The sequence below is a fragment of the Aquarana catesbeiana genome, linkage group LG08, assembly GCF_042186555.1.
Source record: "Aquarana catesbeiana isolate 2022-GZ linkage group LG08, ASM4218655v1, whole genome shotgun sequence".
Lineage (NCBI taxonomy): Eukaryota > Metazoa > Chordata > Amphibia > Anura > Ranidae > Aquarana > Aquarana catesbeiana.
Genome location: NC_133331.1, coordinates 51124950 through 51148625, shown reverse-complemented (window position 1 = coordinate 51148625; position 23676 = coordinate 51124950). Strand labels below are relative to the sequence as shown.

Genomic DNA, 23676 nt, shown 5'->3' with positions numbered 1-23676 from the left:
TCGCCTCCTCCGACGCCGCCATCTATCCTGGAGTGACTTCTGGGTATCGCGGCTCCGGCGCTGTGACTGGCCGAAGCCGCGATGACGTCACTCCCGCACATGTGCAGTGGTGCCGCCACTAACGGCATGATCGATGACTACGGCGAATGCACCGTAGTCATCGGTGCCGCTATTCCTGCAAGTCTCTCCTAAGTCTTTTAGGTTTGAGAGATATTTCTTGCACCTACAGGTAAGCCTTAATCTAGGCTTACCTGTAGGTTAAAGTGGTTGTAATGGGTTTACAACCACTTTAATAATGTGTGTGACCTTAGTGGGATATTAGAGTGTAAGCTTCTCTGGTGCAGATAATGTGAATTTCTCAGGGTTCTTTGTACAACATAACTAATCTGAAATACTGTATGTCAGAGTTATATAAATGTATAATAATAATAGTATGTGAGTATGATAGGACATTAGAGAGTAAGCTCCTCCCGTGCGGCCAGACACTGTAGCTTCGTGTTCTCTGTACAGCTCTATAGTTTATGTTAGAGCTATATAAATGTGTAATCCCTTGTGGTACAGAGACTGGTGTGTTTCTGTACAGCACTGCAGAATATGTCAAAGCTATATACATGAATAATAATAGTGTGTGACTGGGGGCGGGACGTTGGAGTGTAAGCTCCTCTGGTGCAGAGACTGAAATGATTGCTTCAGTGTCCTCTCTACAGCCCTGCAGAATACATCAGAGCTATATAAATGAATAATAATAGTGTGTGACTGGGAGGGGACATTGGAATGTAAGCTCCTCTGGTGTAGAGATTGATGCGATTGCTTCGGTGTCCTCTGTACAGCACTGCAGAATATGTCAGAGCTATATAAATGTATATAGGGGTGCACCGAATGAAAATTTTGGTACCAAAACCGAAAAATGCAGGATGAAAACCAAAAATGACAGTTTTTTTTTAAAAAAAATATATTTTTATATATAATTGTATTATATTCGACTTTCTCTAACCATCTTTTGTATCATGTCCTCAGTCTATGACCATCTTTTGTATTATGTCCTCAGTCTCTACCCATCTCTTGTATCATGTCCTCAGTCTCTAACCATCTTTTGTATCAAGTCCTCAGTCTCTACCCATCTCTTGTATCATGTCCTCAGTCTCTGACCATCTTTGTATTATGTCCTCAGTCTCTGACCATCTTTGTATCATGTCCTCAGTCTCTGACCATCTTTTGTATCATGTCCTCAGTCTCTGACCATCTTTTGTATCATGTCCTCAGTCTATGACCATCTTTTGTATTATGTCCTCAGTCTCTACCCATCTCTTGTATCATGTCCTCAGTCTCTAACCATCTTTTGTATTATGTCCTCAGTCTCTACCCATCTCTTGTATCATGTCCTCAGTCTCTAACCATCTTTTGTATCATGTCCTCAGTCTATGACCATCTTTTGTATTATGTCCTCAGTCTCTACCCATCTCTTGTATCATGTCCTCAGTCTCTAACCATCTTTTGTATCAAGTCCTCAGTCTCTACCCATCTCTTGTATCATGTCCTCAGTCTCTGACCATCTTTGTATTATGTCCTCAGTCTCTGACCATCTTTGTATCATGTCCTCAGTCTCTGACCATCTTTTGTATCATGTCCTCAGTCTCTGACCATCTTTTGTATCATGTCCTCAGTCTATGACCATCTTTTGTATTATGTCCTCAGTCTCTACCCATCTCTTGTATCATGTCCTCAGTCTATGACCATCTTTTGTATTATGTCCTCAGTATCTAACCATCTTTTGTATCAAGTCCTCAGTCTATGACCATCTCTTGTATCATGTCTGCAGTCTCTTACTTAAACTTAAACACACTGCTAAATAGTATTACCAAAATTTTTATTTAGTGCACCTCTAGCAGACATGATACAGGAGATGGTCAGAGAATGCAGAAATGCTACAAGAGATCAAAGCAACCTCACCAGTGTCCATCAAATGCAGCCTACCACTGCCTGTCCTGCTGGACCTTCAGAACGCATTCGCTGCTAACGTCCATGGCTGAATGCAGGATGAATATCTCCTAAACATGCAGGTTTAGGAGATATTAATTTTACCTACATATAAGCTTTATTATAGGCTTACCTTTAGGTAAAAATCACCAAAGGGGTATACGACCACTTTAAGTGGCTAAACTGACCTCATTTGCAGACCAATGTTCACCCCTTTGATCTGGAAATGAGCAGAAAGATACAATGTTTCTTTTTATCTCTCTTTCAGCGCTGAGCAATGTTGTTGATAAACATTGCTAGCTGCTTTTTTTTTTTTTGACAGCTATGAGCAGGGAACTGCTCTGCACTTGCACATGAATCAAGGAAATGCTGGATTAAGATTGTGTGGGGTGTTGAATCAAGATTGCGATTTTTTTAATGATTAATCGTGCAGCTCTACTGCTGTAGTATAAAAAAACATTTAAGAAACCAGGGGCTGAGCCTGCCAGGCCTACTTGGTAACTAAAATATAACTTCTTCTATTTGGACCAACTCTGTAAGGTGGATCTCTCACTCCTACATGGGGCATGATCAATATTTAAGAAAGCATAGACTGTCAGTTTGACGGTTTCTAGTGGTTGTGATATTAAGCACAGCACAGTTGTCTATAGATCCTCTAATAGAATGGCTCCATTTTGGTTCAGCGCAAACATTACTTCTGTCTCTTGATAACAGGTCCTCTTTGATCTTCATGTTAACCTTTATAAAATGATACATTTTGCAGACAAGAACCAGATGTAAGATGGATGTCATGTATCAGATTTTCTCACCATGCGTCCTTCTATACATATCTGGGATCCGGTAAATGGTGCTAAGGGTTTGCGGTCACTAATGATTATAGAAATGTAATACCTGCACGTTTGGTGGTGTTAATTATCTGCACGGTACAAACAAGGCAGCTTGTCCTCCAATTAGCGTCCTCTGTAATATGTCCTGGACACCCAATACCCCTGACGTCTGTTTATGTGGATGTATCGCGTGTTTGTTTACTGATGGGTAATCTCTGGGGGGCGTTTTTTTTATAGCGAGTTTGGGAAAAAAATAAGATTTTCGCATCAGCAGAGGCTTCTGACCAAAAGTCATGAAGGTCATGAAGGTTTAATGTGGTGTCTTCTACTTTGTGCTGTTATCTCGGTTTGACTTAGGGCTCATTTACTTCAACTTCAACACACATTAAAGTGCCTACCGTTTCAACATGCTTTTTTGATGTGTTTTCGGTGCTTTGGTGGTGCTTTTTTGAAGCTGAAGTTTGGCAGATGCCCTGTGTGTGTGTGTGTTGATATCTCATATCTGCAATACCTCCAAAACAAAGTGAAGCTAAAGCTGAATTAAAGCCTCTCAAAAGGTGCAGGTGCTTCAAGCGAGCTTTGTCATAGAGTTCTATGGAGGCTTTGAAGCACCACTAAAGCGACGTGGGGTATCATTTTAAAAGCGAAGCAAACACAAGATGTAAACAGGACTGTAAGCTAACCATTTTATTTAGTGACAGGGGCTTTGACTGGTGTTCAGAGAGCTTTAACAATGTGTGTCCGAAGCCATGTTTTGTAAGCAAGTGTAAATGAGCCCTAAGACTAGATAAATGTATTTATTCTTTATCATATTAAATAATTGCCTCTGCATTAAATTATTGCTGGTTTTAGTAATAACTTAACAGTGAAGGGCAGGTGCAGACCGGCATGGAGCCCACTTACACTCTTGTAGCAGATGATGCAGGTCTGAAAAAAGAGGGTCGCATGTCCCAACTTTATTGGAGACTGTTTAGACATTCTCTCCGAGCAGTCTCAAATAACGTTTCTCGTGGATGATACCAGCAGTGTGCAACCCTCCTTTTCAACTGGCATAGAATTGTATTATTCTCATAATAATTCTAAGCGGGTCTCCAGAACACCCCATCCCCCTTACATCAGATGTCCAGAGCCCCCCCACCATCACAAATCATAAGTCCCTCATCCTTGCTTACATCACAGTGCACCCCCCTTGCATAGTTGCCAACATTGTAAAAAAAAAAATTATAGGGACACTTTTTTGGCTGTGGGTGGAGTCTTAAAATTAGGGGGTGGGGCATGCATTTATAGGCATGGCCTAGAATAAAAATGTGTTGCAGCGAAAAATGGGTGTGGTTTATGTGAAATAGTGGGTGTGGCTTAAATGGGCGTGGCTCAAAGGGGTGTGTTTAGAGTCTGAGATTAATGAGGGATGGAGGGAGAAAGAAGTGTTGAAAGAGGGAGAGAGAGAAAGAAAGTAGGGAAGGAGAGAGAAGGAAGGAAAGAAAGAAAGAGGAAGGGAAGGAGAGAGAAGGAAGGAAAGAGGGATGGAGGGACAGCAGGCCCAGATCCTACACCACAATAGAAATGTGTATTCCAGAGTTTTACAAATCAGCAGATAAAGATACTCCAAACACCTGATGTTAGCGCTTCAATCACCCTGGCACCATGGTTGTTAGCACATTATTTCTATTATTACATTGTAATATAAAATTAAATTATTCAACCCACCATAATACATAATCAGTGGGACCGCTGAGCGTGTCACCTGCCACCAGCTGCCATCAGGTGCCCCCCCAGCAGAGTCCGTCCTTGCATCGGGTGCCCCCAGCAGAGTCCGTCCTTGCATCGGGTGCCCCCAGCAGAGTCCGTCCTTGCATCGGGTGTCCCCAGCAGAGTCCGTCCTTGCATCGGGTGTCCCCAGCAGAGTCCGTCCTTGCATCGGGTGTCCCCAGCAGAGTCCGTCCTTGCATCGGGTGTCCCCAGCAGAGTCCGTCCTTGCATCGGGTGTCCCCAGCAGAGTCCGTCCTTGCATCGGGTGTCCCCAGCAGAGTCCGTCCTTGCATCGGGTGTCCCCAGCAGAGTCCGTCCTTGCATCGGGTGCCCCCAGCAGAGTCCGTCCTTGCATCAGGTGCCCCCAGCAGAGTCCGTCCTTGCATCAGGTGTCCCCAGCAGAGTCCGTCCTTGCATCAGGTGCCCCCGGCAGAGTCCCTCCTTACATCAGGCATTCCCAGCGGAGTCCCTCCTTACATCAATGTCCCCCCATTGGAGCCCCCTTACATCAGGTGTCTGCCCATTGGAGCCCCCCTTAATCAGGTGTCCCCCTATTGGAGCCCCCCTTACATCAGGTCCCCCCCCCTTGAAGCCCACCTTAATCAGGCGTCCCCCTATTGGAGCCCCCTTACATCAGGTGTCCCCCCATTGGAGCCCCCCTTACATCAGGTAGCCCCCCTTACATCAGGTGTCCCCCTATTGGAGCCCCCCTTACATCAGGTGTCCCCCCATTGGAGCCCCTCTTACATCAGGCGTCCCCCAATTGGAGCCCCCCTTAATCAGGTGTCCCCCTATTGGAGCCCCCCTTACATCAGACTCCCCCCCCCCCCCCATTGGAGCCACCTTACATCAGGTATAGCGGTGTCTCCGCCACCATTACGTTTTCCCTGTTCCTTGAGGGGGAACAAAATAGAGGCGGAGCCGGATGCGTGGCTACATTAGAAATTAAGTTGCGGCGCCGCCCACCCCCCCTTTTCTATAATGGTCAGTAACGGACCGGCAGCGGTCTATTGTAGCAACCCATGTTCTTCTTCTGGTCTTCTTAAAAATGGCAGCCAGCAGAGACATCGTCTCCGCCAGCCACGGACCTCTAGAGACGGCAGCGGCGAAAAATCAGTAAAAAACGATTTTCCCGAGACATAATAAAATCGGGAAAAGGGTCTAAATACCGGGAATGTCCCAGGAAATTCGGGACAGTTGGCAAGTATGCCCTTAGGCCTTTTGCACACAGTACTGATGTGTGAGCTTCTGCTTTTCTTGGATGTAATTTCAGGCGTTTGTTTTGTGCATTATTTGCACATATATGTGTGTTCGCGCACATAATACCTTCCTTGGGAATATTCATTCATATTTATGCTTGTATATGTGTATTTGTGCTCATATGCACATATTTGTGTGCACAAAATACTGACCGAGAATGCAGATTTTTCTATAGTTTTTTTTTTTTTTACTCAAGAATACACAGCGCTTGTTTATGTGCCTGTGTGTACAGGCACATTGTAAACAATAGGCTGCATTTTAGATCAATAAAAAAAAAAAAAAAAACGCTGTACTCAGCTTTTTCAAGCTGCAGTGTGCAAGATGCCTTACCTTGTGCTGCTGCTGGGAAGAAGTTGGGGGGCAGTGCTGGGCAGCAGAGACTGCAGGGTCTGGAGGAGGACCAGTTGAGAGCTGGAGTCAGCTGTCAGAGTATAGCAGTAAAAGCTGTGGTTTTTTTTTTTTGTTTTTTTGTTTTTTACTGGTCTGGTATTTTCTGCTAGAGTTTTGCTTTAAGCTGTATTGGAAGAGGCTGGGACAGACAAACAGCTTGATTGATGCTGATTTACTAAGGGAGTTGAGTGTGTTCATTCAGACACAGTGAAGTCTCAATCTGGTTATCGAACAATGTGCAGAATAAATAAAGAAGAATTTGCTTTTAACATGATTGAATAATTCAAGGGAAGCTTCACTCTTTTTTGAGTGGACATTCTCAACTTCTTGAATAAATTAGTGTTTTTGTCGCCGTTCTTGATGCAGCAAAAGAAAAGTTGTATGTGGGCAGCACGGTGGCTAAGTGGCTAGCACTTTCATCTAGCAGCACTAGGGTTCAAAATCCAACCACGACACTACCTGCACAAAATTTCCATGTTCTCCCTGTGCCTGTTTGGGTTTCCACCAGGTACTCTGGTTTCCACACCAGGTTAATTTGGCTCCTGTCCTAATTGGCCCTAGTATGTGTATGTATGAATGTGAGTTAGGGACCATAGATTGTGAGCTCCTTGAGGACAGTGACTGATGTGAATGTACAATATATACACTATATTACCAAAAGTATTGGGACGCCTGCCTTTACACCCACATGAACTTTAATGACATCCCAATCTGTAGGGTTCAATATTGAGTTGGTCCACCCTTTGCAGCTATAACAGATTCAACTCTTCTGGGAAGGCTGTCCACAAGGTTTAGGAGTGTGTCTATGGGAATTTCCCATAGACACACTCCTAAACCTTGTGGACAGCCTTCCCAGAAGAGTTGAATCTGTTATAGCTGCAAAGGGTGGACCAACTCAATATTGAACCCTACGGATTAAGACTGGGATGCCATTAAAGTTCATGTGTGTGTAAAGGCAGGCGTCCCAATACGTTTGGTAATATAGTGTATGTAAAGCGCTGCATAAAATTGACAGTGCTATATAATATAAGTACCTGAAATAATATTGGGTGGTTTCATCAGCTCACAATGCAGTTTCTTACTTTGTTGCTGCAATAGCTGACCTGTCACCTAATATCAAGATCATTACTGTAGCCACAGCAAACCATATGACTGCTATGGGGTCCCAAGGTGTCCAATTGCAATGTTATGTATCCAGGTAACAAGAACGTTTGGGAAATCCATTTGGAATAAATAAATGTGTATATATAACATGTATTCAACTACTATGAAAAAAAAGTAAACGTTACTAGGAGAAATGCTTTCAAGATAGAGAGTCAGGAGGGCCCTTCATAGTTGTACTAATAGCCCCCATCATACATAGTTATGGTCTTTATGATGTTATTGCTGGGAGTTCATGTCACACAGTCATAATTAACCTGGAGTCTGTGTCTCTGGGGAAAGGCAAAGAGGAAAAAGACATGATGTTAATAATCCACAAATCAGAAGTGCTGTAGACCTCTCCAACATTTTAGCCGCATATGTATTCAGTGTGCACCCCCCCCATGTTTTACTCCACCCCCACGGTTCATTCCATCTCCATCTCAACATCTCCTGAGGGCCTTGTATGGAGATAATCCTGAACTTCTCCACATTTCTGTTTCCTACATGTCACCAGAGGCAGGACCACAGGTAATGGGGCCCATAACAACATTTTGATGAGGCCTCCTGCTGTCAATGATGATAACAAAGGTTTGTCTAAATCAAGGACATGTAAGCTGCAAAACTGTCAGCAGAGTCAGTACATTACTAGGAAGCAGTGCTGTGGGCAGAGTGGTCAGGAAAGAGGGGACATCGGTACAGGGAAAAAAAATGAATGGGGGTGGGGGGATTTGCAAAACTACAAACAGCTTTCAGTTTTTAGCAAATGAAAACTGTGCGATCTTTCTAGCCTGATGAATACTGTGTTAGACATACAAGTTAGTATTTTGTACTGTGTTAGACATCATTTCAGTGCTGGCCAGGATGACCAGAAGCTCAAAGGGCAGTAAATTGACACAAAGGCATCTAAAGAGAATTTACTTACTGCACAGCCTGCAAAGGGGGATATCTGACTAGCGACAATGATTCGGAAGTCTCCTCCTGTTCATCTGATGTTAGCCAGTTTTGACCGGTAATGTCACAGGGCGTATATGGTCAGTGTCAACAGCAACTTCTGCATTTCCTAACAAGGGCACTTTCACCCGGGGGCGTCAGTGGTAAAGTGCCCCTAATATTAGGGGCGCTTTACTGCTTTTAACCCCCGCTAGCGGCCGAATAAAGGGTCGAAAGCGCCCGCGAAGCGCTGCTGCCGAATCGCAGCAGTACCTATTGATTTCAATGGGCAGGAGCGGAGTATACACCGCTCCTGCACCGCCTGATAGATGCTGCTTGCAGGACTTTTTCTAACATCCTGCAAGCAGGGCTGGTGCAAGGATTTTTGACACCCTAGGCTAAACCTCATTTTGTCGCACTCCACCCCCTTTGCCCTGCCCATGTATACCCCACCTTTTTAATGAAGCGCCCATCAAGTGCAGCCTCACCGGCGCCCATCAAGTGCAGCCTCACCGGCGCCCATCAAGCGCAGCCTCACCGGCGCCCATCAAGCGCAGCCTCACCGGCGCCCATCAAGCGCAGCCTCACCGGCGCCCATCAAGCGCAGCCTCACCGGCGCCCATCAAGCGCAGCCTCACCGGCGCCCATCAAGCGCAGCCTCACCGGCGCCCATCAAGCGCAGCCTCACCGGTGCCCATCAAGCGCAGCCTCACCGGCGCCCATCAAGCGCAGCCTCACCAGCGCCCATCAAGCGCAGCCTCACCAGCGCCCATCAAGTGCAGCCTCACCAGCGCCCATCAATGCAGCCTACCAGCGCCCATCATTGTTTGCTTGCTTCCATTCATTCAGGAGTTGGGACACAGACACAGTCCTCCATCGCCGCTGCGCCTCTGACACTATGTGCGAACAGAACAGTGGCTGCCTGCTGATGCTGAGACTTAGTTGCTTGCTGCAGAGAGAAGAGAGTAGGAACACCAGTGGCCGGGCGCAATAGGCAGAAGTGCGCCCTAGGCGGCTGCCTAGTTTGCCTAGTGGTAGCACCGGCCCTGGCTGCAAGCGCACCGCCCCAGTGTGAAAGCACTCGGACTCGTACACTGGGGCTGCAGGGGAGGCATTTTTCAGACGCTTTATAGACGCTATTTTTAGCCCAAAAGCATCTGAAAAACGCCCCAGTGTGAAAGGGGTCCAGTACAGTACCGCAAGTGTACTGTTTTCACATGCACACAGATTTATTATATTTAAACTGCTTCAATAGCCCCTTAATGGGGCCCTTTCCACCTCCAGGCCCAACAGGAGCTGTGTGGGCAGCTATGGCTATTGTTATGCCACTGCATGTCCCCATGAAATGACACTTCTGTTTTCTGATCACCCTTAGATTTGGAAATGACTGTAATTTGCTGCTGTAAGCACAGCAGCTCTCACTCAACCATTATGGTGTTGAGAAGTAAGATAACATGAGGTTAACAAAGGTAAACTACACTGCAGCAATGTATTGCCTCTGTCATCTTTGTTGAAAGTCAAGTCTTATCACCTGCTGCTTTTTTCCCAATATTTAAGCTGCTATCGGGAGAGACGAGTCAATCTTGTACAGTCGGATAATCAGATTTGACCAGAAAGGATCATTTATTGCACCTGTTATGTTCTATACAAACATGATGTGGAAGCCATTTTGTCTTCAGTGTTTGATTTATGCTTCAGTTAAGGTGTGGAGGGTGTGTGGAGGCACCGAATATCTTACCATACAGCAACTTTCAAGGTACGCCAAACTGTTTAGTTCCAAACGACCATGCAGTGATGGGAAATGGAGACGAGGCAGGGTTTTACCTGTTGCTCTTAGCACACTTTGATACAAGGTAGTAAGTTGGGCTCTCCATCTAAGACAAAAGTTTTTATGTTGGTAGGAAAGTAGCACACTGTGGGCATGGATAAACATGCATGGTTTAAAGGAATGTGGCTATGCCAAAATGGAAGTGTATACTGTCTACTGTTAATGACCCAATAAATGGCCACTCCTGAAATCTTGGGACCCTTCCTTTTTAGATGAAGACAGGCTCAGGAGGTGTAAATCACAGGTGACCCTTGGAATTCCCAGTTGAAACGTCTGCAGCTTACTGTTGTCCAGCTTCAACAAGGCTCAGCATGCCGAATGGTCCTCAAAAACTGGGAAGCATTAAAGTGTATTCCTAGCCAGAACTTTTTTTTTTGATTTTGGATGGTGGGAAGGATTGGAACCTCTGTTAGATTTAATTTCTGTCTTGGTGACCATTGTCTTCAAGACAGAAAGTGATGGGAAATGCTGAATTTTACAGCTGTAGCATGACAGCAGGTAAGGATAAATCTTTTAACCGCTTGCCGACCGCCTCACGCAGAAAAACTGCGGCAGAAGGGCTCGTACAGGCAGAATCACGTACCTGTACATTCCCCTTTAAGAGGTGTCGATCGCCGCAGGGACACCCACGATCGCCTCACAGGGAGGAAGAACGGCGAGATGCTAATGTAAACAAGCATCTCCCCATTCTGCCTAGTGGCAGTGTCGCTGATCTCTGCTCCCTGTCATCGGAGCAGAGATCAGTGACGTGTCACACACAGCCATGCCCCCCACAGTTAGAAACAGGCCCCTAGGACACACTTAACCCCTCCCCGCCACCTAGTGGTTAACCCCTTCACTGTCAGTGTCATTTACACAGGAATCAGTGCATTTGTATAGCACTGATTGCTGTATAAATGACAATGGTCCCAAAAATGTGTCAAAAATGTCCGATGTGTCCGCCATAATGTTGCAGTCACGATAAAAATCGCTGATCGCCGCCATTAAAAAAAAAAAAAATTATGAATAAAAATGCCATAAAACTATCCCCTATTTTGTAAACGCTATAACTTTTATGCAAACCGATCAATAATCGCTTATTGCGATTTGTTTTTTTACCAAAAATATGTAGAAGAATATTTATCGGCCTAAACTGAGGAAAAATGTTTTTTTTATATATTTTTTATATATATATTTATAGGGATATTTATCATAGTAAAAAATAATGCGTTTTTTAAAAAATTTCGCTCTTTTTTTGTTTATAGCGCAAAAAATAAAAACCGCAGAGGTAATCAAATACCACCAAAAGAAAGTTCTATTTGTGGGGGAAAAAAGGACGTCAATTTTGTTTTGGAGCCACGTCGCACGACCGCACAATTGTCAGTTAAAGCGAAGCAGTGCCAAATCGCAAAAAGTGCTCTGGTCAGGAAGGGAGTAAATTCTTCCGGGGCTGAAGTGGTTTAATGGGGTGGCAACTTAAGCCATCCATAGATGCAATTTTCTTTCCTGCAACCATGATTGCAGGAAAGAAAATCACTTGATTCCCCCATCAACACTGACTGTGTTGATGTGTTGACTCCCTCCCGCGGAGCTATTGTGTTCTCCCGACGGGGGGCACAGGGAGCCTAGCCAACCAAAAAACCACACAGTGATTATTGCTAGCGGCTGCAGTCTCTGGCAGTAATCACAAGAATTGATCAACTTGGGTAGAATTAGCCTGCCCATACATGGTTCAATATTCGAACCGGCTATGGCCAGCTTAAGAGGGGAAATTTTGGCTTTAGATTCACTTTAAGCTGTGGAATCTGGTGGGAGATTTATATGGACAGTGGCTTGTAATTTACAGATGACTGCCAAATTTTGAGGTGAATTGTTGTGTCTTAGCAAGTGTAGGAGTTACCTCTCCGAAAGTTATGGTTTGCCTAGAACAGAGAACTAGCCAACAGAGCATCCACTTTGTCCTGGTAATGAGGCATGGATTGGGCCACGTCAGAAAACCAGATGATAGAGCATCAACTATGTCCTAGTACTAAGAAATACCATGATTGGCCCAGATCAGAGAAACAGATGATAGCGCATCAGCAGTGTCCTGGTTATAAAACATACTATCATTGGGCTAGGCCAGAGAACCAGATGATAGAGCATTTAAAGTACCATAATTAGGCTTACCATGATTGGCCAGGCCAGAGAACCAGATGATAAAGCATCCACAGAGCCATGCTAATTAGGCATACCATGGTTGGCTCTGGTCCACCGTGTTCTGATAATGAGAACTACAGTAACTGTCCCAGGCCAGAGAACCAGATGATAGAGCATCCACTGTGTCCTGGTAATGAGATGTACCATTTTGCTTGTGGAAACTATTGTGTGGTTTAGGCAAGTTTGGGGCCTCCTGTCCTTTAAAAGAAGCATCCTGAGATAGGGATATCAGTCCTAGGGCACTTACTCTGATCTGACTGTCACCGTAGTAGCTCCTCATTGATCATCCCTAGTAGTCAGGCTCTCCTTTATAAACATTATGCCAAACTATTTTATGGGGTGGTGTGCGCCCTGAAGGATTTTGCTGCTTCATTTTGTGAAAGATGCTATTGGGTAACAAATATTGAGGGTCATCTACCATTGTGTTTGCAAGTATGTGTTCTTTCAATTGCTGGTTTTGCTGGTTCTGTGTTATCAACTGCAAGCGGAGCAGCTGAGAACCGTTAGGGGGAACAGAGAGATGGATCTTCTTTTGCACTACCCAGATGTCATAGCAGGCCTGTGGGTGAATGCTACACTACCTTGGTATGGCCCAATCTTCAACAGAGACCCATGGCACTGTTTTGGCCTCCTGGTTCTCATCAACATTTGAGATATCATGATAGCAACTTACTTTTGACAGTAGCAGAGGATAAAAAGACATAATTTTTGTGATATGCAGCACTTCAAAAAATGGGAACCTCCTATCCATTTTCTGAACCCCTTACTGACTGAGTGGAACAGTAAAAAATTAAAGCCAGCCAGGCGAGTTATCTCCAGCTCTCCCCATCTTTCTTTTGCTTCTCTTCTCCCCCTTTCTCTTTCATCCCTCTGCTATATCACCCCAGCCCCCTTGCAGCCAATAGACAATGAGGGCAATTTATCAGAATTAGAGCAGCCAGAATCTGGAGTGGTTGTGCGTGACAACCAGTCAGCTTCTTCCTCTCATTTTCAAAGCTTAACTAAACAAGATAAAGCTAGAATCTGATTGATTGGCATGCACAACTGCTCCAGATTCTTGCTGCTCCAGATTTAATAACTTCTCTAGTCTTTTGTGAACACTCTACCTCCCACCACCATCCAGTTGTTGGCAGATATGAAGTATTGAGAGTTGTGCTCATCTCTGTACTTCTGATGAATGATAAGTGTAGCAGCAAACAGTACCCTCTCTATTTCTGCACCGTACATTAGACCAGCAGTGAAAGCTCTGGAGTGCCTAGGTTGGGATTGGGAGCTTTTTACAGGTTTTTCGGCAAAGTGCACTCTTGTGTGATCCCAACATCCTTGAGAAAAGCATCCAATGATGAATGATAATAATTTCCATCAATCTTGCCTCCATTTTACTCTTGTGTTTATGCACTGTATTTGATTGAAAAGAAAATGCATAAACCCAAAACCGCTTTACATGTACTGCGTGCTCATCTAATGACTGTACTAAGTGAATGGTGCTGATCAATGGAGAGCTTCAGCAGACTCCACTACCAGCCAAGGAATGAATGTGGCCTTCTGTGTTGTGCTAAATTACTATAAATAGGTTTAAATTGATGTTTTATTCCCTTACGGAGCTGGGCTCTGAGGTTCAACTCCCAACATGGAAATGGTTCAGGGCTCTCTGTACAGCACAACAGAGTATGTCAGAGCTATATAAATGTATAATAACAGTGTACAACTGTGGCAGGACGGTAGAGTGTAAGCTCCTCTGGTGCAGAGACTGGTAATAACTGGCTCAGTGTTCTCAGTACTGCACTACTGAATACAGTGCCTTGAAAAAGTATTTATACCCCTTGAAATTTACAACATTTTGTCATGTTACAACCAAAAATGTAAATTTAATTTGTTGGAATTTTATAAGATAGACCAACACAAAGTGGCACATAATTGTAAAGTGGAAGGAAAATGATAAATGGTTTTCAGAATTTTTTTACAAATAAATATCTGAAAAGTGTGGAGTGCATTTGTATTCAGCCCCCTTTACTCTGATACCCTTAACTAAAATCTAGTGGAACCAATTGCCTTCAGAAGTCCCCTAATTAATAAATAGAGTCCACCTTTGTGTAATTTAATTTCAGTATACATACAGCTGTTCTGTGAAGCCCTCAGAGGTTTGTTAGAGAACCTTAGTGAACAAACCGCATCATGAAGGCCAAGCAACACACCAGACAGGTCAGGGATAAAGTTGTGGAGCAGTTTAAAGCAGGGTTAGGTTATAAAAAAATATCCCAAGCTTTGAACATCTCACGGAGCACTGTTTAATCCATCATCTGAAATTGGAAAGAGTATGGCACAGCTGCAAACCTACCAAGACATGGCCGTCCACCTAAACTGACAGGCCGGGCAAGGAGAGCATTAATCAGAGAAGCAGCCAAGAGGCCCATGGTGACTCTGGAGGAGCTTCAGAGATCCACAGCTCAGGTGGGAGAATCTGTCCACAGGACAACTATTAGTCGTACACTCCACAAATCTGGCCTTTATGGAAGAGTGGCAAGTAGAAAGCCATTGTTGAAAGAAAGCCATAAAAAGTCCTGTTTGTAGTCTGCGAGAAGCCATGTGGGGGACACAGCAAACGTGGAAGAAGGTGCTCTGGTCAGATGAGACCAAAATTGAACTTTTTGGCCTAAAAGCAAAACGCTATATGGCGTTTTATGACAGAGCTTGAGCTATTTTGGAAATAAAAAATGGGCAAAAATGTTACTCTCTAGGTGTGCAAAGCTGGTAGAGACATCCCCAAAAAGACTTGCAGCTGTAATTGCAGTGAAAGGTGGTTCTACAAAGTATTGACTCAGGGGGGCTGAATACAAATGCACCCCACACTTTTCACATGTTTATTTGTAAAAAATTTGGAAAACCATTTATCATTTTCCTTCCACTTCACAATTATGTGCCACTTTGTGATTGGCAATTTGTGATCGGTGATTATTTTCTATACCCACTGTAAAAGTATATTAACCCCTTGGTGCCGATGTCATACAAATATGCAGCCCCACTGGACTGGGATTTTTCCCGTGGGTGGCCGCATGTTTGCGTTTCCCCCTTTGTGCTGGGAGCGCGCCACAAGGCACACTCCCAGCACTAAGACCGGGGTCTCACCATGACCCCTGGGCCCTGTACTAATGATCAGGACCCGGAACTCGAGATGCCAGGTCACCTGATTTGCTGTGATAGCTTCTGATTGGTTGTGGGTTAATAATGTGCAACAGTGGTGGGACATTAGAGCGCAAGCTCCCCTGGTCTAGAAACTGATGTGACTGGCTTTATGTACTTTGTACAGCACAGGAAAATTTTAGGGCTAAATAAGTATATAATAATAATGTGACTAAATAATAATATAACGTGACTGTGGTGGGACATTAGAGTGTACGTGCCCAGGTCCAGTGCAAGAATATTTATCTATATTGGCGAAGGTGCATTTTGCTAACCCTAAGGCCTCATGTACACTGCTGCTGGTAAACAGACGTTTAGGAGCAGTTGGGCATTATTTTCAGCTGCCCCTAAACTCTCCTCTGTTATCTTATCAGTACATGTACACAGAGTCATTTCTAGTTTCTAGGCAGTTGTGTTTAGAGGCTTTTTTTGGAACCCAAAAAAATGCATTCAAAAGCTGTGTTTAGAGGCATTTCAAACATTCCAAACGCGACTAAATGCGGTAACTCGTGTTTAGCCGCGTTTCATTACAGGCGTTTTTCATTTTTGGCTATTTTGAATATAAAAAAAAAAAAAAAAAGGCGGCTAAACTAAGCCGTTTTTAGACGCCTGTTTCTAGCTGTCAAGTTAAATCGTTCAACGCCCCGTGTACATGAAGCCTAAAGCCGAGTACACACGATCGGACTTTCCGACAACAAAACCGTGGAATTTTGTTCGAAGGTTGTTGGCTCCAACTTGTCTTGCATACACAAGGTCACACAAATGTTGGCCAACCATTATGAATGTAGTGACGTACGGCGAGCCGACGTGATACCTCCATTACGAACGCTAGTTTTACAAGACCAAGCACTTCTGGCTCGTCCTTGATTCCGAGCATGCGTGTTTGTACTTTGGACTTTTATCCGATGGACTTGTGTACACATGATCGGAAAGTCCGACAACACACATTTGTTGGCGGAAAATTTGAGAACATGCTAGTCAACATTTATTGGTGGAAAGTCCGACAACAATTGTCCGATGGAGCATACACATGGTCGGATTTTCCGCCAACATTTCCCGTTGGAAAATCCGATCGTGTGTACGCGGCATTGCACTGACCTAGATCAAGCCTTTATCTAGCTATTTTGTCTTTATTAGTTAATTCATTTTTCATTTTTATTATTATTATATATTTTTTTACACACATTTGTTTGTTTACATCTTTCTCCCCTGGCAAGGAGAGAAAGATACAATGTATCTTTCTCTCCATTTAGAGGAGAGTTTCTGCACAGTGACTGATCACTGTGAAAGCCAATCAGAGGCTATCGCGGTGATCAGAATCCCGGAGTCCCGGTTCCCAGTCATTAGCATGAGACCTGGGACTCTCAGTGAGAGCGCACTTCCAGCACAAACACTAGTACGCGTATATGTGGCCTCACGCAAGAAGACCCACTACAGTGAGGCTGCATATATGTGTACAGGAAGCAGGAAGGGGTTAAAAATCCGAATCTCCAGCAACTGACTGGGGACTCTGATTTTTCTGCCCTCCCCTAGCTTTTCACCCTAAGGCAGCTGCTTAAGCAGCCCTATGCTGGTAAAGGCCCTGTACGTACCTCTCTTCTAGGGACTGATGTACTCACTGTACAACACTGGGGAATAGGTCAGAGCTATATAAACATATAGTAGAATACAGGGGCGGACTGACCATTGAGCCACTCGGGCACTGCCCGAGTGCCCTGGGCCACTAGGGGGCCCCATCAGGGTTGCAAGCCTCAGCAAAGCTAGGGACAGTATGTAAAAATCTGTGTTTTTTTTTTTTACATCTGTCTCTGAAATGTCCCTACCGACATCCTTTTGGTCTAAAAATCCAGAGATTATAGCTGCCCCACCTCTCCAGTACCTTCTCAGCCAATAGAAACATGTCTGTGTATACTGTGTGTACATGTATGTGTATAGTGTATGATTGTATACTGTGTGTGTGTATAGTGTGTGGCCCCATAATCTCTGATTGCCTGGGGGCCCCATAATCTCCTATTGCCCGGGGGCCCCATGAGTTGTCAGTCCGCCCCTGGTAGAATACCAATTGTTTGTAAATGTGTTAAGGACTTTAGAGTGTAAGTTCCTCAGACCTAGGTTACATGGTCTCTGGCTACTAAAACATTGAGGGCATTTCACAACATCGAAGACTTCAGTCCCTCCATTTATTTGTAACTTTGGGTTTTACAAACTTGCTCTTCTGTAACTTATAAGCAGATTTTATTTATTGTCCAGTTTTATATAAGGCTATTTGAACAGTATTTTAGGTTTGGTGTTTATTTTTCATGCGTTTTCTCTCCTCTGCTAAATGCACCCCAGTTTCAGCCTTTGATAACAACCACGTCCAATTTGTAACACTGTACCAAGTCTGTGGCGGAGCCCTGTCCCTGGCGATAGAGAATAATCACATTACGGAGGGCTGGGCACGGCAGGAGCTGCTGGTGTCGGAGTGTTATTGTATCATTACACTGCGGATAATTCCCCCCTCAGCCAGACATTAACATTTCATAAGGTGGCCTTTCTGTCAGCGCCGCAAACAAACAAATAAAACAAACTGATACACGCATTTGAGAAATGAATTTATGTTTTGAAATGTCACCCGGCTGGACGGCGTGCAGAGAACAAGCCCCAATACACGGGGGTCTCCGCCGACCTGAGCGGGCAGCTCAGGAAAGGTCTGCTACAAGGAAAACAGATTGTTTCTAGAACTCGCTAAATTGGCTGCGTTCTTCCACTCCGGGTATTCCCAGTGCAGCAAAACGCGACAAAGTGATCTTATTTCCTTCCAGTAACGAGACAACAAAATTTTAAGCTGAGCTAAAACATGGCTTTAAGGAGTCTCAAAAAGCATTAAGCATTTTGTAGATATACTAGAAAAAAGTTTTTGTTTGCCGCGGAGTTCTTGCAGATGGAAGTGACCACTCCACACTATCATTATGGCTTGGCGCTCAGTTCTCAGACTAATCTAATATATGCTTCTCCTTATCGTACATTTTCCTGAGCTCCATCCTAATGACAGTTCTATCCCACACGTAGAATTTATACTGAGCTGAATGTCATTTCTCCCATTTAGCGCTGGGATGCCAACATTACAGTCTTGGCTCTCAACCGTCATGGAGTTGGCTTGGCTCACCATGCGCACTACAGTCTCATATATTCTACGACTTTTAAGCCTTGGAGAAGGACTTGTGTTTGGCTGTGTGCTTGGAGGTGATTTGCGGGGAAGGTTGTGCTTGTGGGGTGGATCTGCAGCTGATGACCTCGCTGTCGGGTGGAGGAGCTTCGGCTGTATTCCAGAACATATGGTCAGCTCTGAGCGGGTGAGCTGGACAAAACCCCCCATGGAGGAGCGGAAAGACGAACCAAGGACATCTAAAAAGATTTTTTTTACAAGGAAACAAAATTCCAAGCCGCAATATTTTTTTGAGTTTCAGCAAACTTTATTGACACCACTATATGAATAAATTACAAGGATAGACCCCTCTACCTCCAATTTTACCCTCGTTCTCCTTATTTATGGTGCATGATCCTTTATCCTTCTTTACAGGATGTACAAGGCTGAGTACATAAATGCTGACACACAGTATATTCTCTTTTTTCAGCCTTGTTTGGCCTTAGTCATATCTATGACTAAAGCCAAGTGAGGCTGAAATGCGTAAGTTACTGCTACTGTTATTTGAGCAAGATGAGATATAATAAAACTTACACTGGAGAAGATATTGTGTGTAGGCATTCATGTACTTTGTCCTACACCAATGTATGGCTTTTATTTTATTGTTACTTCCACCGAAGGGTTCAGGCTTGGCCCCCTGATTGAGGATGAAACGTACCATAGGAGAAATCAGGTACTGAAAAAAGAAAACTAGTGCAGCTGTCCACATATAAGGACTGGAAAACTGTAATCTATTACATTTTGTTCCTGGGTTTAGATACACTTGAAGCTATCTATATAAGTGCCAATTCCATTGAGCAATTGAACTTTCAGTTCCACGCTATGTACAGCACCCTGCTGGTTCCTCCCTCCAGCCATGATCTGCCTGCTCTGCAAAGAGAAGCACAGAGACTCAGTGACTGGGTCTAAGAAAGGGAAATCCATGAAAAAAATAGTTTTTATTTTAAAATTGTATTAGCGTGTTGATGAGGGGGGGGGGGGGGGCCGCAGACAAAATATATGCAGATTAAACTTCTGCTTTAACTATTTCTGTATAATTTACCTATAATTTAGAAGGCTACTCCTTTTGAAGCCTCCTTATTGAGGCTGCCTATCACATTAAAAAACAAGAGGGATACTCAAAAGGGGTGAGTGATGGGGCCAAGTTTGAGTTTTATCAGAAAAATCAAGATAGTTTCCATTTAACCTGTGGGGTATACAGTGTGGATAGACAGATCCCGTACTGAGATACTGTATTGTGCCTGCCGCCAGAGGCAGACATCAGAATACTTGATTTTCTGCCCAGCTGTGTGGGCCATCTGTGGCCAACTTTACAGCAACCTTTCCTTAAGGATTTTTTAGATCACAATCTCAATTTGCATTGCCCAGTTCTGCGACATGTTTACTTGCTAAACTCATTGTCAGCTGCTATTCTGTCCAGGGGGTTTGAGTTGAACTGCGGAATTGCCAGCTAACAGTTTTTCCTTATGGTAACCAGAGATGTATTCCTTATACCATATATACCCACATATGAGAACCTGCTCTGACCCATTGCTCTATATTTTTCAGATTGCCTTCTCCCAACACAACACCATCATGGACCTGGTCCAGTTTTTTGTCACCTTCTTCAGGTAAGATCTGATATGCTCTGTAATGTGCTTGCCAGAGTCTGTTGTAAAAACTAAAGCCGACCATAGACGGATTGAAATTTGGCCGGTTCAGTAGGAACCGGATGAATTTCAGTCCCATCAATGGGCAGGCTGGTTGTACTCTACTGACTGACTTCAGAACAACCAGCCTGTCTGTTTTTCTTCCCATATGATCACTGCTGTGGGATATTGCATTCTGATGATGAGGAAACCTCCCGCTGTCAGAATACAATGGCGCAACGGGAGAGATTCCCCCATTACCACTATGTTGATGGGGGAATCAAGCAATTTTCTTTGCTTCAACCAATGAAGGAAAGGAAATTGCATAATCTATGACCAGTCTTAGTTGAGCCATACACTGAGCGAGTTTCTTTCCTGCAACCGACAGTGTTGATGCGGGAATCCCTACTGCCTCTGCTCCTTCTCTCCTCTCCTGAAGTAGTCTGCATACTCTGGTTGGCCATAGACTGATTGAAATTTGGCAGGTTTGACCGAGACCTGCCAAAGTTCCATTAGCGCGTGACCATCCCTGCTCCACAGAAGTCGATCATTTTATGAATTGTTGTTGAAGGGACATGTTGGAAAACCAATTTAGCAGCTGCAGTTCTTGATTAGGGTATTCTGTCAGCGGTGGGTACCACTGTCAGAATACCATGTTGCGGCAGGACGGATTCCTCCTTCCACCCACTGGCTGAGAGAAAAAAACTGTCTATGGGACAGCTTTACTCTCCTTTCCTGAAATACTCTGCACTGCTGGGTGGCTCTTTCCTCTTGCTCTCCTCGCCTTAAATACTTGGTACTGCTATAAAAAAGAATAAAAACTACCAGTCATCATAAAAGCCCCTTTGTAAAATGAGTCTAAGCATGTGTGCCCTTTATTTAGAAAACCTTTCAGTATGAATAAAATGCATGTTAACACTCTTAATTACTTTTACGTCTGTATCCCTTGTAGAAACAATCTACAGGCTGATCTAGTTCCTGCAGCGTTGTCACCACATTGTGGCTGTGCATGCTCTCATGGTATCATGTGTTCTGTTGCATTAATTTATCCATTAATCCTATGTTACAAGAAGCCACACCTGATATGATTGAATAGAATCAATTATATGATTGAATAGAATCAGCACCTTTCCTTCCCCGCTCAAACATGCACTGGTTACCCCCATACTTAAAAAACCCTCATTAGACCCCACCTGTTTGAATAAATTAAGACCCATCTCCCTGCTCCCATTTGCCTCCAAGCTCATCGAATGCCTTGTCCATGACCGAATGAGTCGCTACCTCACGGACAACAACCTTCTCGACCCCCTACAGTCCGGCTTCCGTCCACAACATTCTACTGAAACTGCCTTACTAAAACTCACCAATGACTTTCTAACTGCTAAAACCAATGGCCAGTACTGCATACTCATACTCTTAGACCTCTCTGCTGCCTTCGACACAGTTGACCACCTGCTCCTCCTCAGCAAACTACAGGTTCTCCTCCTGCCTATCTCAGTGCACTTTCAGTGTCACTTACAACTCCATCTCCTCCGCTCCTCTTCCTCTCTCTGTTGGGGTACTCCAAGGCTCCGTCCTTGGGCCCCTCCTATTCTCACTCTATACCTCTTCCCTGGGCCAGTTGATAACCTCCCATGGCTTCCAATACCACCTTTACACCAACGACAATTAGATCTATCTCTCCACTCGTCAACTCACCCCCTCGATCTCCTCACGGATCTCAAACCTAGTGAATGACATATCGGTATGAATGTCACACGACTTTCTCAAACTCAATCATTCTAAAACTGAGCTTGTTATATTTCCTCCTTCCTGGTCCCCCCCATGACTTTACCATTAAGATCAACAGCACAACCATTGGTCCCTCCACACATGCCAGGGTGTTGGGTGTAATCCTTGACTCTGACCTCTCCTTCAGCCCCCACATCCAATCACTGGCTAAATCCTGCCGCCTTAACCTCCGCAACATCTCCAGAATTTGACCCTTCCTCACTAATGACATTACAAAGCAACTTATTCGCTCCTTGGTTATTTCCCGCCTTGACTACTGCAACTCTCTCCTTAATGGCCTACCCTTACGCAGGCTATCCCCCCTTCAGTCTATTATGAATGCTGCTGCTAGACTAATACACCTCACTAACTGATCCGTGAATGCTGCTCCTCTCTGCCAATCCCTTCACTGGCTTCCTCTACCCCACCGTTTAAAAATTCAAAATGCTAACCACAACATACAAGGCCATCCACAACATCGCCCCCATCTACATCACCAACCTCATCTGCAGATATCTCCCAAATCGCCCCCTCCGCTCCTCCTAGGATCTCCTGCTTTCTAACTCCCTTGTTACCTCCTCCCATGCTCACCTTCAGGACTTTTCCAGAGCCTCTCCCATCCTCTGGAACTCCCTGCCCCGGTATAACCGATCAGCCCCTAACCTGTCCACCTTTATGAGATCCCTGAAAACTCACTTATTCACGGAAGCCTGTCCCACACCCACCTAACAACTGTCCCCGAGCCACCCCCATCAAATCATTCCCTGCATCGACTACCTTTTGTACCACCTCCCCCCTCCCTTTAGAATGTAAGCTCTACGAGCAGGGCCCTCCTGTCCCTTCTGTATTGAACTGTACTGTAATTGTGTTATCCCCCTCTACATTGTAAAGCGCTGCGTAAACCGTTGGCGCTATATAAATCGTGTATAATAATAATATGATTGACAGTGGCTCCTCCAGGGAACCTTGCTGTTTTGCATGTTATACCGGTTATACCAGTTATTCATGATAAGATGCTCAAAAAAAAAATCATCTCTAAATAAAATGCACAATTAAGATGTGCAGGATAAACTTTCTTTATATTGTTTATACTGTACAAGTCATGTGATCATGTTTTATGCACACTGTGTTCAACGGCTGGGGTTAGAGATTGAAAATAGGCAGCAGATGTTACCAGGACATGTGACATGCTGAAATCGAACTCTGACCACCAACCTGGTCTATACAGAGTGAAGGAGAGGGATAGCAATGATGTGACCTGCACAAATTACATTAGGAAAAGGTATTTCTGCTATGTTTTTATGTGTTTGATGGATGGACTAGTTGTGGTTTGTATGCCCAACTTAAGTCCTTAGAGAGGGCATCAGAGTTTACAAGCGCTTTGAGTAGAGCTTCAGTGATGAGGCCATGTCTAGCAGACGTTTTTTTTTAAAAGAACATGGAAGCTTGGGATAACAGGGTACAAGGGGAACAGCTAATTGAGAAAGGGATGTGAGATTAGAAATTCTGAAATTAAAGTGGAACTTTACCCATACTAACTTGATAAAAAAAAAAAAAAATTCTTTAGCAAAGAACATACATTCCAATTCCACATTAGTAATTATGCCACCAAAATTAGTGTGGCAGCAG

General features: G+C 44.3%; 1 protein-coding gene across 1 annotated transcript in view; it reads left to right on the top strand.

The window, feature by feature from the left end:
- Positions 1–23676, top strand: part of ATRNL1 (attractin like 1) — a 968544-nt gene that overhangs the window by 573987 nt on the left and 370881 nt on the right. Inside the window, exon 25 of the mRNA XM_073595827.1 lies at positions 20198–20259. Within this exon, the coding sequence (XP_073451928.1) occupies positions 20198–20259 (62 nt within the window). The remainder of the gene's footprint in view (positions 1–20197; positions 20260–23676) is intronic.